The sequence below is a fragment of the Pongo pygmaeus genome, chromosome 18 (assembly GCF_028885625.2).
Source record: "Pongo pygmaeus isolate AG05252 chromosome 18, NHGRI_mPonPyg2-v2.0_pri, whole genome shotgun sequence".
Lineage (NCBI taxonomy): Eukaryota > Metazoa > Chordata > Mammalia > Primates > Hominidae > Pongo > Pongo pygmaeus.
Window position 1 is genome coordinate 45,130,052 of NC_072391.2, and position 12,657 is coordinate 45,142,708.

General features: G+C 47.3%; 1 protein-coding gene across 1 annotated transcript in view; it reads right to left on the reverse strand.

The window, feature by feature from the left end:
* The window catches only part of ABCC12 (ATP binding cassette subfamily C member 12), a 72,855-nt gene that overhangs the window by 9,145 nt on the left and 51,053 nt on the right, over nucleotides 1–12,657 (reverse strand). The window contains exons 21-24 of the mRNA XM_063654369.1: nucleotides 11,940–12,166; nucleotides 8,824–8,961; nucleotides 4,707–4,893; nucleotides 3,933–3,986 (exon numbers count right to left, since the gene is read on the reverse strand). Of these exons, the coding sequence (XP_063510439.1) occupies nucleotides 3,933–3,986; nucleotides 4,707–4,893; nucleotides 8,824–8,961; nucleotides 11,940–12,166 (606 nt within the window). The remainder of the gene's footprint in view (nucleotides 1–3,932; nucleotides 3,987–4,706; nucleotides 4,894–8,823; nucleotides 8,962–11,939; nucleotides 12,167–12,657) is intronic.

Genomic DNA, 12,657 nt, shown 5'->3' on the forward strand with positions numbered 1-12,657 from the left:
GTGATGCAGCTACAAGACAAGAGATGCCAGGGATGGCCAGCAGCCACAGAAGCTGGAAGAGAGAAGAAAGATTCTCCCGAGCCTCCGGAGGGAAGCTGGCCCAGCCAACACCTTGAGTGCGGATGTCTGACTCCATAACAGTGAAAGAATACCTTTCTCTTGTTTGAAGCCTGCAAGCATGTAATTTGTCACAGCAGCCTTCACAAATGAACATAGGCGATGAACCCAGATTGTACCAGGAGGGGATGGAGGAGTGAGCAGGGGAAGAGAGGCCGCCCATCCCAGGTGTGTTTGTGAGACGTTACCACTGTGGGCAACTGAGAGTCCAGCTGGTCTTGGAGCTCTGGGACACTGAATGGAGCACACCTCGGAACTGTCCCGTGCCGGGGCAAGGAAGCCAGGGTACACGGGGGTACATAGCCACTAACTCCCTCAGTCATTGCTGCACTTGCTTCTGGGTGTGAGAATGCCCGGAACCTCCAGCCTGCCCTGGAAGGGTGGAGCAGCCCTAGCATTTGTCACCAAGTGGGATAGAGGCAGGGCCATCTCATGCATTAGCGAACTTCATTGACTGAGCAGTAGCCATGGGCCAGGTACTGGTTGGGACGCCGGTTTCCAGGGTTGAAGGTTATAGACAAGATCCCTGCACTCAAGCAGCTTCCATTCTAGTGGACTGGCGGGGATGGTGCACAAGGCCACTGCGGGAGTGACAAGAATGTCCTGAAAGCAGGTTGATGTGGGAGAGGGGCCGGGGCTGGAGAGTTACCTTAGATAGGGGGTTCCAGAGGACTGTGTGAGCTGAGGCATTTATGATAAGAAGTCCACCAGTCAAACTCGGGATAAGAATGCTCTAGTAAGAAGCAAGCGGTCTTAGCAGCAAAGAGGCAGGGGATGCGAGCAGGCATGACGTGGAGAGCGCTATGGGTGCAGACCCTCTGAGAGCCCCTCAGCAGGCCTCCCTGCTTAATACAGTTCAGCAGTTTCCACTTCTTTAGAGCAATGGCTCTCAACCTGCCCCACAGAGAACATTTGGCAATGTCTAGAGACAGGTTGGGTTGTCACAACCTGGCGGGAGGGACATAATACTAGCGTCTCATGGGCAGAGCCAGGGAGGCTGCTGAACATCCTACCGTGCACAGAACAGCCCCTCACCAAAAGGATTATCCAGCCCCAAAGCCCACAGTGCCACGGTTGAGAAACCCAGTCTTGGAATACAGGTAATACCCTGCTCCTGGCTTACAAAGCTCTACGTATTCTACTCTGCCGGCACCTCATACCACCTTGCTCAAGCCATGCGGGCTTCTCAGATCCTCAAACATGCCAGGATCATGCCTACCGCTGAGCCCTTCCCTGAGGCACTCTTTCTTCCAGTCTTCCTTGGCTGGTTCTTTATCCTTCAGGTCTCAGCTTGGAAGCCACCTCCCAGCAGAGGCCTCCTCTGGCTGTTGTATGAAATGTTGCTTCCCCTTCCGAGAGCCACATTCCTCCACTCGTTGTCTTCCTAACATTTAAACACCTTCTGAGCTTCTCATCTATTTACTTGCCCCTCATTTATTCCAGCTGCCCACTAGAATGAGGGCAGGACTTGTCCAGACTGCTGACTGCTGATTCCACAGCCACTAGTACAGTTCCTGGCTCATGGTGGGTGCTCAGGGGATATCTGGTGAGTGAATGAATGAACCCTGTCCTTGAGAAGGGCATATACATCTTTTGCTAAATGCAAGAGTATCAGCTCCCAAGGCCACGGCAGCCCTCCCAGGTTTAGGATGCCCACAAAGGCATAGTGCTGGCCCCAGGAAGTGCTTATTCTCCTACGTGATGTGATATGATGTCACTTTGCATTCACTTTCTCTTCTGTGGGATTTCGTGCCAATTTCTCATCCATCTAGGAAGCCTTCTCTAGTCTCAAGTGGAGTGCTGTCATTTTGATTCTGTGTTCTCCAAAGGGGGCTAATGCTCAGTGAAGCCACAGAGCCAGCTGGAGAACAAGTGTTCCCACAGATCTCAATGCTGTGCACGACCTTACAGGAATGTTTGAAAACAATCTCATGGAAAGCTGATAATATTGCCCAAAAGCATGACCTTAGTTAGAGAAAGCTGTTTTACTTGGACCAATTAAGGGAAACTGTTCAACATCATCTGTTTGATATTTTACTAGACAACAACAAATGAAGACATCTATCAATACAGGAAACTGGTTACCCAAGGAAAATTCGTTTTTCCCCACTTAAGAGAGAGTACAGAGAATATATTTTTGTTTCTCCTTCCCAAAATACCATTTAAATGATATCAGAGAAATTTTCCATAAAGAATAGACCTTTAACAGTAAGGGGATTGAGAAGAGATAGCAGTGAATAAGCTACAAATTTCTGCAAGATGGAAAGAGGATGAAAGCCTTTTGATAAAATGGAAGCAGAACATGCTAGAGTTTAAAGAGCAGAACCCAGAGAGGCTCCAGGTGTGAGAAGGGGGCCCACAAAGAGGCTGGCTGATAGGCTCTCTATATAGACAACCACTCCTGTCTGGTTCACTCACTCCTCTTCCCCTCTTCTTTCTCCTAACCAGAGTTCGTTGGACCCTTTATCCCTAGGCATGGGAGCACACGTGCACACAGACACACACACATACACATGATTTTCTCTAAAGAAATTGAATTAACTGCCTGGGGATAAATGGGGCTCTCTGAATAGTCCCCTGCATAAAAACTTCTTTAAGTCTTGCATTTGGGTACCTAAAAGCCAGCTCCCTGGCTGCTTTCCTGAAGTGAAGCCAGCCTATGGAAAAGCCCCACCACCCACCTACCTGCAGTCATAAAATTTCCCATCCGGAGACACCTAGCAAGGTGAAACAAAGGCAGAGGAAACTCTGAAAACCCAACCCAGTTCCCCGGGGTTAAATACAAATGGGTCAGGAGACAGATGGACAAAACCAATGGCATGAAAGAGCAAGAAGGAGAGAAACAAAAAGAAAAACTACCTCTGGAAGAAACAGATGCAAGTCAAAGAAGGGAGGAGAGTTTAGGAGGGGAAAAAAAGACTAACTGATATGGTTTGGCTTTGCCCTCACACAATTCAACTTGAATTGTAGCTCCCATAATTCCCACGTGTTGTGGGAGGGACCCAGTGGGTTGGGAGATAATTGAATCATGGGGGCAGTTTCCCCCATACCGTTCTCATGGTGGTAAATAAGTCTCACAAGAGCTGATGATTTTATGAGAGCTTTCCCCTTTCACCTGGCTTTCATTCTCTCGTCTGCCACCACGTAAGACGTGTCCTTCACCTTCCACCATGATTGTGAGGCCTCCCCAGCCACGTGGAACTGTGAGTCCATTAAACTCCTTTTTCTTTATAAATGACCCAGTCTCAGGTATGTCTTTATTAGCAGTGTGAGGCTAATATACTAATTAATATTAATATCCTCAGAGAGATTCAAAAATACGCTGCATCCATGTAAAAAGTGATTCTTTTAAAAACTCAGAGAATAAGAGCTTGTGGAAATTAAATATATGAATATATGATTGTCAAATTTAAAATTCAAGGAATAGCTGAATGGCAAAGCTAACGAAAATTCCCAAGATAAAAAGACAAGAACATGGAAACTGAGAGAAAAGAAAAAGAAACATAGAGAATTGATGCTAGAAATTCAACATTCAACTGACATGAATATAGTAAGAAAAAAAAAAGAAAAAGAGGACATTGTCAAAATGAAGGAGAAAAAGGAGAAATGTTTCCAAGCTGATGAGAAATTTGACTTTAATCTTAAAGAACTCACAGCATCAAACAGAACACATGAATAAAGACCAACATTCAGATACATTATCCCAGAGTTTCAGAGCACTAAGAATAAGGACTATATCAAAAAAGTTTCCAAAGATAACAAGATTCAAATAAACATGAGGTCCAGGTGGCCTGCGTTCAAATCCTGGCACTCACACGTGACAGCTGTATGATCTTGGGCCAAGTCTTTCTGGGGCTCAGTTTCTTCATCTGCAAAACGGGGATCATGGCAGTATTAGAGGGTTGTTGTGAGAAGGAAATGAATTAATTTAGTTAAAAGACAGGGCCTGAAGCCAATCACAATCAATGCCATATGTTCACCTATTATTGTTATTCAAAAGAAAAAAAAAGCAACCAAGAAGATAAGTCAGTAATTATTTGTCATCGACATTATGACTGTCTCTCCAGCGTTCATTTCACTCCCTCCACTGTGGAGTAGCTATGTGACTTAAAGTTGGAAATGGGTATAACTCCATCCCTAGCCTAACCAATGATCCATATCCCACCAAACCACTAATTAGTTCTGGGATGTCTAAATTAATCCAATAAGAGTAATGCTCCAGGCTTTTGCCTCCATGGCTGGGGCAGGAAATGCTTTCCTCCAATAAGAGTAAAGCTCCAGGCTTCTGCCTCCATGGCTAGGGCAGGAAATGCTTTCTTTCTGCTTCCTCTTTGCTGTAGACCCCAGAGGCTGCTGGTCACCTGTGAGGAAAGTCGTCACAGGGCATGGGCAAAGCTCAGAGCCATGATCCCACTGTGCCTGAAGTCCACACAACCATCCTACTTTTTAATGATGTGAGCCACTAAGCTCCCTTTCTCGTTTAAACCCATTCGAGTTGGGGTTTTTTTTCTGTCCATCCAAAAGCACCCTCCCTGATGTATTATAGGCCAGAGCCTCCAGACTAAGCCCAACCTTGCACCAGGCATTACCTGGATGATGTATGACAATGACAGGCCTTTGGATGAAGTACTGATGGAGGAGAAACTCAGAGTCACCAACAAGGCCACAATGAAGGTAAGGATGTTCATGAGGACATCCATTCTCAGCGCAAACCACCTGAGAGCACAGTTAAAGTAGAGGAGGTGACTGGAGTTTTCGTCGTTTAGCATCTTAAACCTACAGTCAAGAAAATCAGAAAAAGCAGGAGATCAGGTTGTGCTGTAGACTTAAGGTTTGGGTGACTGCAGAAATGAGGCCAAGGAATTTTTAATCAAGGGAATGCATTCTCACATAGCAAACTCTTACAAAAATGAACATATATTCATGCTCTTAAAAATCTGCCACTCTAGACATCTTTGATTTGTACATATTTTGGGAAATCTCATGTGGCAATAGAGTAGGGTGCTAAGTGGCTCTTTCTGTCTTTCCCAGAACTGGCAGCTAGAATCTACAGCTGAGAAGAAGAGGTGCTGAGTGCTTCACATTCTGATTCCAAAGGATCCCTATCGTGGAGTCAGCCACCCTCAAAGGCTTTGTGGAATTGACAATTGGCCCCCTTGATCTATAGAAAGGGTGGCGGTGGGTTGTGGAGGAGGTCACCTTTAGGGAAATCAATGTTTGTGGCTGTAGAGGAGGGAACGGAGGGTGCATGTTAGGTTTCCCTCCCTGAATCAGAGAAAGAAGATTGAAGACAATTGCTTATAAAGCTGGGAGCCTCTTCAAGGAGAGGAAGCTGACACGTTGCATCCCTGCTGCATGTCCATGGAGCCAAAGCGCTTGGAGAGGGGGGAAGAAGCACAGAGCAGAGTGACAGGGAAATGACACAGCCAGGGGATGGGGGCAAGACCCACCCCTGGAGTTCCACATTCCCCAGATATATGGAAGGTGGATCCACAGCTCTACAGTTCCTAGGGCTGAGATAGCAGAAGGAAGATGACCTTGGAGGCTGCAGTCTTGATGCGACGGTCCCTGGCATGAAGCAAAGGGGCCTCCACATCAGATGAGTGCAGTGTGAGGGCTGCCAGGCAGAACTCACAGGAAGACCCAGCGACTCCTACCGATGCAGCAATGCTGGCAGAACTCCTGGGGTTCTGGCCCTGCTGGGGCCTCCAAGCTGCTGTCCCACATCTGCACAGTGCACTGCAGCAGCAGGAAAGGGTAGCAGAAAGGAGAGAACGGCCCAGAGGTGCCAGTCACCCAAGGATGTGTTCTTCCTGCTGTCCCCTCCCCAGTTCCCCCACATGGGCATCAGAGAGCCAGGCCTGGAGAAAAGGAAGAGGGTGTTTAAAAGCACAGAGCAGGTGCTTCTCAATTGCAAGCCTGCCCCACCTGACACACACACACACACACACACACACACAGAGCATAGCCTTGTCACACCAAGCCTCTGGGGGAAAGAGATCTGTGGCTTGAATATATTCAAGATTGAAATTTTCACTGCACTGAGCTGACCATTAACCAAAAGAGACATCAGATTCAATTGCCACTGTGGCTTCCCTGATCTAGTGGGGAAGCGCTTCATGAGAACAGCTGGTAGAAACTATTAGGGGATAAATGAAAACCCTTCTATGCTTAAAGCCCTAAGGAGGTACAATTCCTCCCCTGGCATAGTTGTGAACGTCCTCAGGCACTGCTGCTCCACGCTGTCTTGGAAGGCCTCCCAGAGTTCTGCCTGGAAGCCCCTCTGACCAGCCGCCCTGGGCTCTGCTGCCCTCTCCTCCTCTCTGTTTCAACTCTAACTTACTTTCCCCAGAGCTTAGTCAAAATATTCTTCAAAACACAGCGCTGTTTCTATCATGCAGCTATACAGCATACAAATTCAACTGACAGCCTCCATGACCTGGAAGTCACCTGTGGTCTTATCTGTGTGGTTGGTTAGATTGCATAGAAACAAAATCACTAGCTGGGATCAAATTGGAATTTGACCTCTAACCTTTTTACATTTTTTAAGCTGTAGCATTTTTGTCTGGTGGCAAAAGCAATACACGTCAGAAACCCAAGCCCTTTGGAAAGAAACTGTTAAAAGAAGGGAACCCCCATCAGTCATTCTTGGCTCCCTGTAGGATTCTCTTGGAAATCTTGGAGTAGAAGCTGTGGGAAGACAAAGCTTGCATGTGTGTTTGTCGTGGGTGAGTAGACTAATGGCTCCATGGGCTCTCCTCATGGCCAGGACTTTGGAAGGGTCTATGTGTGAGGCAAGACTCTTGACAAACGATGTTCAGGTCAAACTAGAGTCAGGACTAGGTGCTGACTGAACTAAAGACAAGGTGTGATGTCAAGTCTACTCAGATCCTGGGTGGTAAAATGGAGGGGGCGTGAGAAAGAGAATTAGAGGCAATTCTAAATTTAATGCAATTCTGGGCCAGTTGCAGTGGCTCACTGTAATCTCCGCACTCTTGGAGGCCAAGGCAGGTGGATCACTTGAGTTCAGGAGTTCGAGACCAGCCTGGCCAACATGGTGAAATGCTGTCTCTACTAAAAACACAAAAATTAGCTGGGACCCAGTTACTTGGGAGGCTGAGGCAAGAGAATCGCTTGAACCCAGGAGACAGAAGTTGCAATGAGCCGAGATGATGCCATTGCACTCCAGCCTGGGTGACAGAGCAAGACTGTGTCTCAAAACATAAAAATAAAAATAAATAAATAAATAAATTTAATGCAATTCCAAACTTAGAATGCATTCGATGTACCCTTTAGAACTGCATCTAATTCTTTCTCTCTGAAGGGTGTGTTGTTGGCATTTTAAGGAAGGAAAAGATAGAAAGTGGGAAAGGCTGCTATGGATTCACCAGACTCCATTTTCTTTTCCTCCTTTGGACACAGCTGGACTACATTTCCCAGCCTCCCTTGCAGTTAGGTGAGCCCATGTGACTCCAATCTGGCCAAGGAATGTGCAGAAATCTTGGGACACTTTGCTAGGGTTGGACCATAAAATCCCCCTGGGTCCTCCTTCCTGGCCTCTAGCCTTGTCTTCCGGCCCAACACAGAAGATTCGAGAGAATACCCCAGGGCCCTTGGGACGGAAGAGCCCCAGATAGAAACAGACTATGCCTGAGAGTGGAGTACAATCACCTACTGTTGCTCCATGGACCTTCACTAAATTGTGACATCAGGAAAAATAAAAATTTATTGCATGAACTCCCTAAGATTTGGGGTTGTTACTGCAGTGAGCCTACTGTGATTTATCCTTTTTTTTTTTTTTTTTTTTTTTTTTATTTGAGACAGAGTCTCACTCCGTCGCCCAGGCTGGAGAGCAGTAGCGCAATCTCAGCTCACTGTAACCTCCGCCTCCCAGGTTCAAGTGATTCTCCTGCCTCAGCCTCCCAAGTAGCTGACATTACAGGTGCCCACCACCACACCCAGCTAATTTTTGTATTTTCAGTAGAGATGGGGTTTCGTCATGTTGGCCAGGCTGGTCTCAAACTCCTGACCTCACATGATCCACCCGCCTCGGCCTTCCAAAGTGCTGGAATTACAGGCGTGAGCCACCGCGCCCAGTCTGATTTATATATTTTATGTCGTATTTTAGAAGTTTGAAGCTGGAAGATGCCAGAGAGATTTACTAACGTAGTCCCCATATTTTAAAAAGAAGAAAATGCTAAGTGAAATGAAAGGTGGCCTTTAGAAATTATTTTTACAAGAATCATGTAATAACATGAAACAGGCTATTTTAAACCATTAAATAAATTTAAGAAATGATTATAAATAAGAAGAAAAAGAAGATGCCATGAATAGAAAAAAAGAAAAAAAATGGAAGGAAAAGTGAAAAAATTAATAGGTTTGGGTTTGGGGCAGGGCTATAAGTGATTTTTTTCTTCTTTTTTCTTCTTTGCCCTATCTTCCTGAATCAAACACATTTTTACTTTTAGAATGAAAAATAGAACAAATGAGGTTGTCATTGAACAAGCTCCCCTCATTCACATCTTCTGGGGCCCAAGATGCTGGAAGAGAGGCTGTGAGGCCAAGTGTCTTCAAGGACTCCTCCTGATTCTTCCAGCTCTTTGTGATCAGTCCCCAGCAGCCCAGACTTCCCTCCTCCTGCGCCCTCCCCATTGGAGTCAGGCATGAAGCGTGGGGGCCTGGGGCAGGGCCCCACATGGGACTCACTGGGTGATGCAGTTCTCCTTCTTGCCATAGGCGTGAATGATGCCCAGGCCCTGCATGGAGGAGGTGATGTGGGAGAACCAGGGTGACCGGCTGACATTCTCCACCTTCTTGAGCTCCTGGACTCCTCTGTGGAAAATGCTGGAAGAAAATTGAAAGGGGCCAAGTGGGTCACAAAGTAAGGTCTCGTCGGGCTTGCCCTCACACATACAGAGCCAACTAGGCACTCAGCACAGTGCTTAATTCAGAGACGGTGCCGTCTAACTGGGGATGAAAAGCGGGCCTGCCATTCTGCAGTGGTGCCTGCCCCAGGTGTGGGAATGGCGGAGACGTGAGAACCATGAGTCAGCCGCGCCTTCGTTTGGCCACGGTGCTGTGTTTCTCGTATCAGGAAAGTCTCGCTCCACAAGGCGTGATTCTAGTCTTCAAAAACCAAAATTTCTCATACAGCACAGCCCCTAAGTATTAGCCAACCACTTTTTGGTGCCCAGCCAGAGAAAAAGTGATCTGCTCTAACTCTGGAAGAAAACCCGGTGTGTCAACTGCCAACATGTGGCCTTCTAAAGGCATTTTCAAAGGTAATTTTGAATGAACATCATTATAGCTGACTTTAAAACCAAACCCCCATGGGATGCAGCTCCCCTTTGTGTGGAAGCTCCAGGAACCCTGGTGAGCAGAAGACCAGGGACCCCGGGTGTGTACAGCAGCTGGATGGCCCCCGAGAGAGAAGACAATCAAACCTCCAGACTCTCAGCTAAAACAAACCCAGGGCAGCGAGGAGGGAAGCCTCATTAGTGCAGAGCTAAAGTGAGTTGTTTGGAAACACTTGGATAATTCAAGCAGGACGAGCTCTGGTCTGTCCAGTCTTTATAGCTAGAGGGGTGGGTACAGAGCAGGGAAAGAGCTTTTACTAAGTAAATCAACTGCATAAACAGGAGGACAGACAAGAGCAATGATCAAACACAGGAATGACAGGAACATGAGCCCAAAGAATCCACTGTAAGAATGACATCCAGGACTTGCTTTTATCCTGTAAATGACTCTCAGAAATTATTTGTATTTGGTCATCACAATAAACCCTTGAGTTTGGAGACTCGGACCATTTCATTTGGAGACAGGAGAAGAGGGTCTGGAGGCAGGGAACCTAAGGCCAATTCACGCTGACTTCCTGGAACTAAATCAAAAGGAAAACCCCAACTTTCCCCGCCTAGGTAACAAAAGGCTCAAAGGCTACTCTCCTTGCACACCTGCCCCTGTCTTTTTCTGGGTGACAGATATATCTTTGATTAGTCCCCTCCCACAACCAATCAGGCTGGTGGCAGGCCAAGTCTTCATTTGTATAGCAGTAACTTTGTAACTTCACTTCAGCCTCTGATTAGTCGCTTTCTGCAACCAATCAGACTGATCATGGGCCACTACTTCATTTGCATGGGGCGTACACCAAGTGGCCAATGGGAAACCTCTAGAGGGTATTTAAACCCCAGAAAATTCTGTAACTGAGCTTTGAGCCCCTATGCTCAGGCTTGCTCCCACCCTGTGGGAGTGTACTTTCATTTTTAATAAATCTCTGCTTTTGTTGCTTCTTTCTTTCCTTGCTTTGTGCGTTTTGTCCAATTCTTTTCTCAGGACGTCAAGAACCTGGACACCCTAACAATTTCGCTTCCTTAGGGTCACCACGGGAACAGTGAAAGACAGCAGCAAGAGTCCAGCTCTCCCAGCTCCCCAGGGCACAGTGTCAGCTCCCAGAGCCACACCTGCCCCTGCACAAAGTCCAGCTCTCCTGCCCCAGCACACTCCCACACCCGCATTTGCCACTGTCCATGGACACCATCAGCTGACTTGTTGAACAGAACTGAAACATCTGAAACTAAACTCATATTCTTATTCCCCAAACCGCTTCTCCTCCTGTACCACCCGTATCTCTCTTCACATCGCTCTCCACCGTGAAATCATCCTTTGCCTCTCCCGTCCCCCAACACCCAAAATTCCACCAGACGTGGGAAGTGAAACCCTGATGACACTACCTTGGAAATGGCTTTCAAATCCACACCTCTCTTCTGTTCCCACTGCTGCTGCCTACATCTGGTCCTCATTAATTCTCTCACACAGACTGTAGATTTCAAGGGACTCCCGCCCTATAATCTGCCCTGACCTTTCTGTAGCTCCATTCACCCTCCACACTGTGGCCACAGCAATTATTTCTAAAACTAGGATCTGAGTGTGAAAACCAACAACCCTGTCCACAGGTGAAAGCAAGTCCAGGGTTTGTGGGCTGAATATTTTATTTGGAGGATTCTCTTTCAGATCTACAATAACTAAGCCACTGGCTGGGCATGTCTAGGATCACGATAAATGATTAGTTTTAGTTATTGATTTTTATGGAAACTCTTGCATAACAGCTTATTCCATTTTTAACCAACAAGCATTGGTTGTGTAGTCTCCCTGATCCTCACAAGCCCTCTGAAACAGGTGAGGCATATATTTCAATGATTACCATTAGGGAGAGAGGAAACTGAGGTTTGCAGCACCTCTCTGACTTCTCCAAGGTCCTTCAGCTAGTTGTGGCAGAGGTGGGGCTCTAATGCAAATTTCTCTGATTTGCAACCCTTTGCTCTCACCCAATACCCCCAGCTCACCCCAGGAACAGCGGGGAGCCGGGCAGGTCTCCTAGGAGGCTGGAATCATGGCTGTCCTCCTGCTTTCCCCCAGAGTGGGTGTGCACAGCTGCAGTGGGAACCCCCGCCCCCACACTGTGCAAAGCTGCCTAAGGCCTTTCTCTAAACACACCCATCGTTCAGGGTGGGGGTTATTTCTCAAAGCTCAGAGCAGCAACGGTAGAACCCCATGGTTAGGAACATAGCAGCAGAGAGGCGGCAATCATGGTTACTAGTTTCTTGGCCTGGGACCAGTGCCTTAATCTTTCGATAATTTCCACCTCTCAGGGTTGCTCTGAGGCTAAAATGCCAGATGTATGCAAAGCACCTGGCATTTACTAAGTACAAAAAAAATCAATGGTAGACCATCAGTAAAGACAGCAAGCACTCAATGCTCAATATCACCTGATATCCAGTCAGTGTGTGTGTGTATCGTTTTCTCATGTAAATAGCACATGGGCCTACCGTAACAGAATGAAGAAGCCTACAGCAAGGCCGGCCACGACTAAAAGGACAGCAGGAAACACAGCAGCCAAGATCACGAGAATAAACACCACCATAAAAAACTGCTGCAGAAAGTTCTCTGCGTGAAACGGCAGCCTCACATCCAGCTCGTCCATATCCTTGGAAAAACGGTTCATTAGCCTGCCAGTGGGAGTCGTGTCAAAGAAGCTCATTGGGCTCTTTAAGATCTGTGGAGAATGGTAGAGAGTCAAACAGAGTCAAGATGTGTGCTTAGTAAACCCTGCCGCTCTGCTGGAGGTGAAGTTGTGAGCACAGGGCCTGACCTTTTTTCCAGGGCACAACACAGTGTGTCAGGTGATCTTGGGAAAGGGAGGATGCACCCCATCCTTGCGGCCACTGTGAATGAGTATGAATGTGGGGATTCAGTCTCTGTGCGGAAGTCCTGAGAGACCCCCTATAGGCCAGGCTTCTCCTTCAAATCTGGGATGCAGCCTGAGATGGGAGAGGCTGATGTCTTTGTCGGAGGAAGGAATTTTGTGCCCCATGGCAATAAAAAGCCAAGTTTCACTTTGTCTCTTTACCTCCAAAGTATGGGCCCCACCCACATGCTCTAGCCAGGGCCCTCCCAGCCCCTGGCTGCCGCCCACCACAGCAGTGGAATGCGGAGGGGGCTGCAAGGATCTCTTGAGGGCCGTGTTGCACTCAGGGCTCTTTGGAG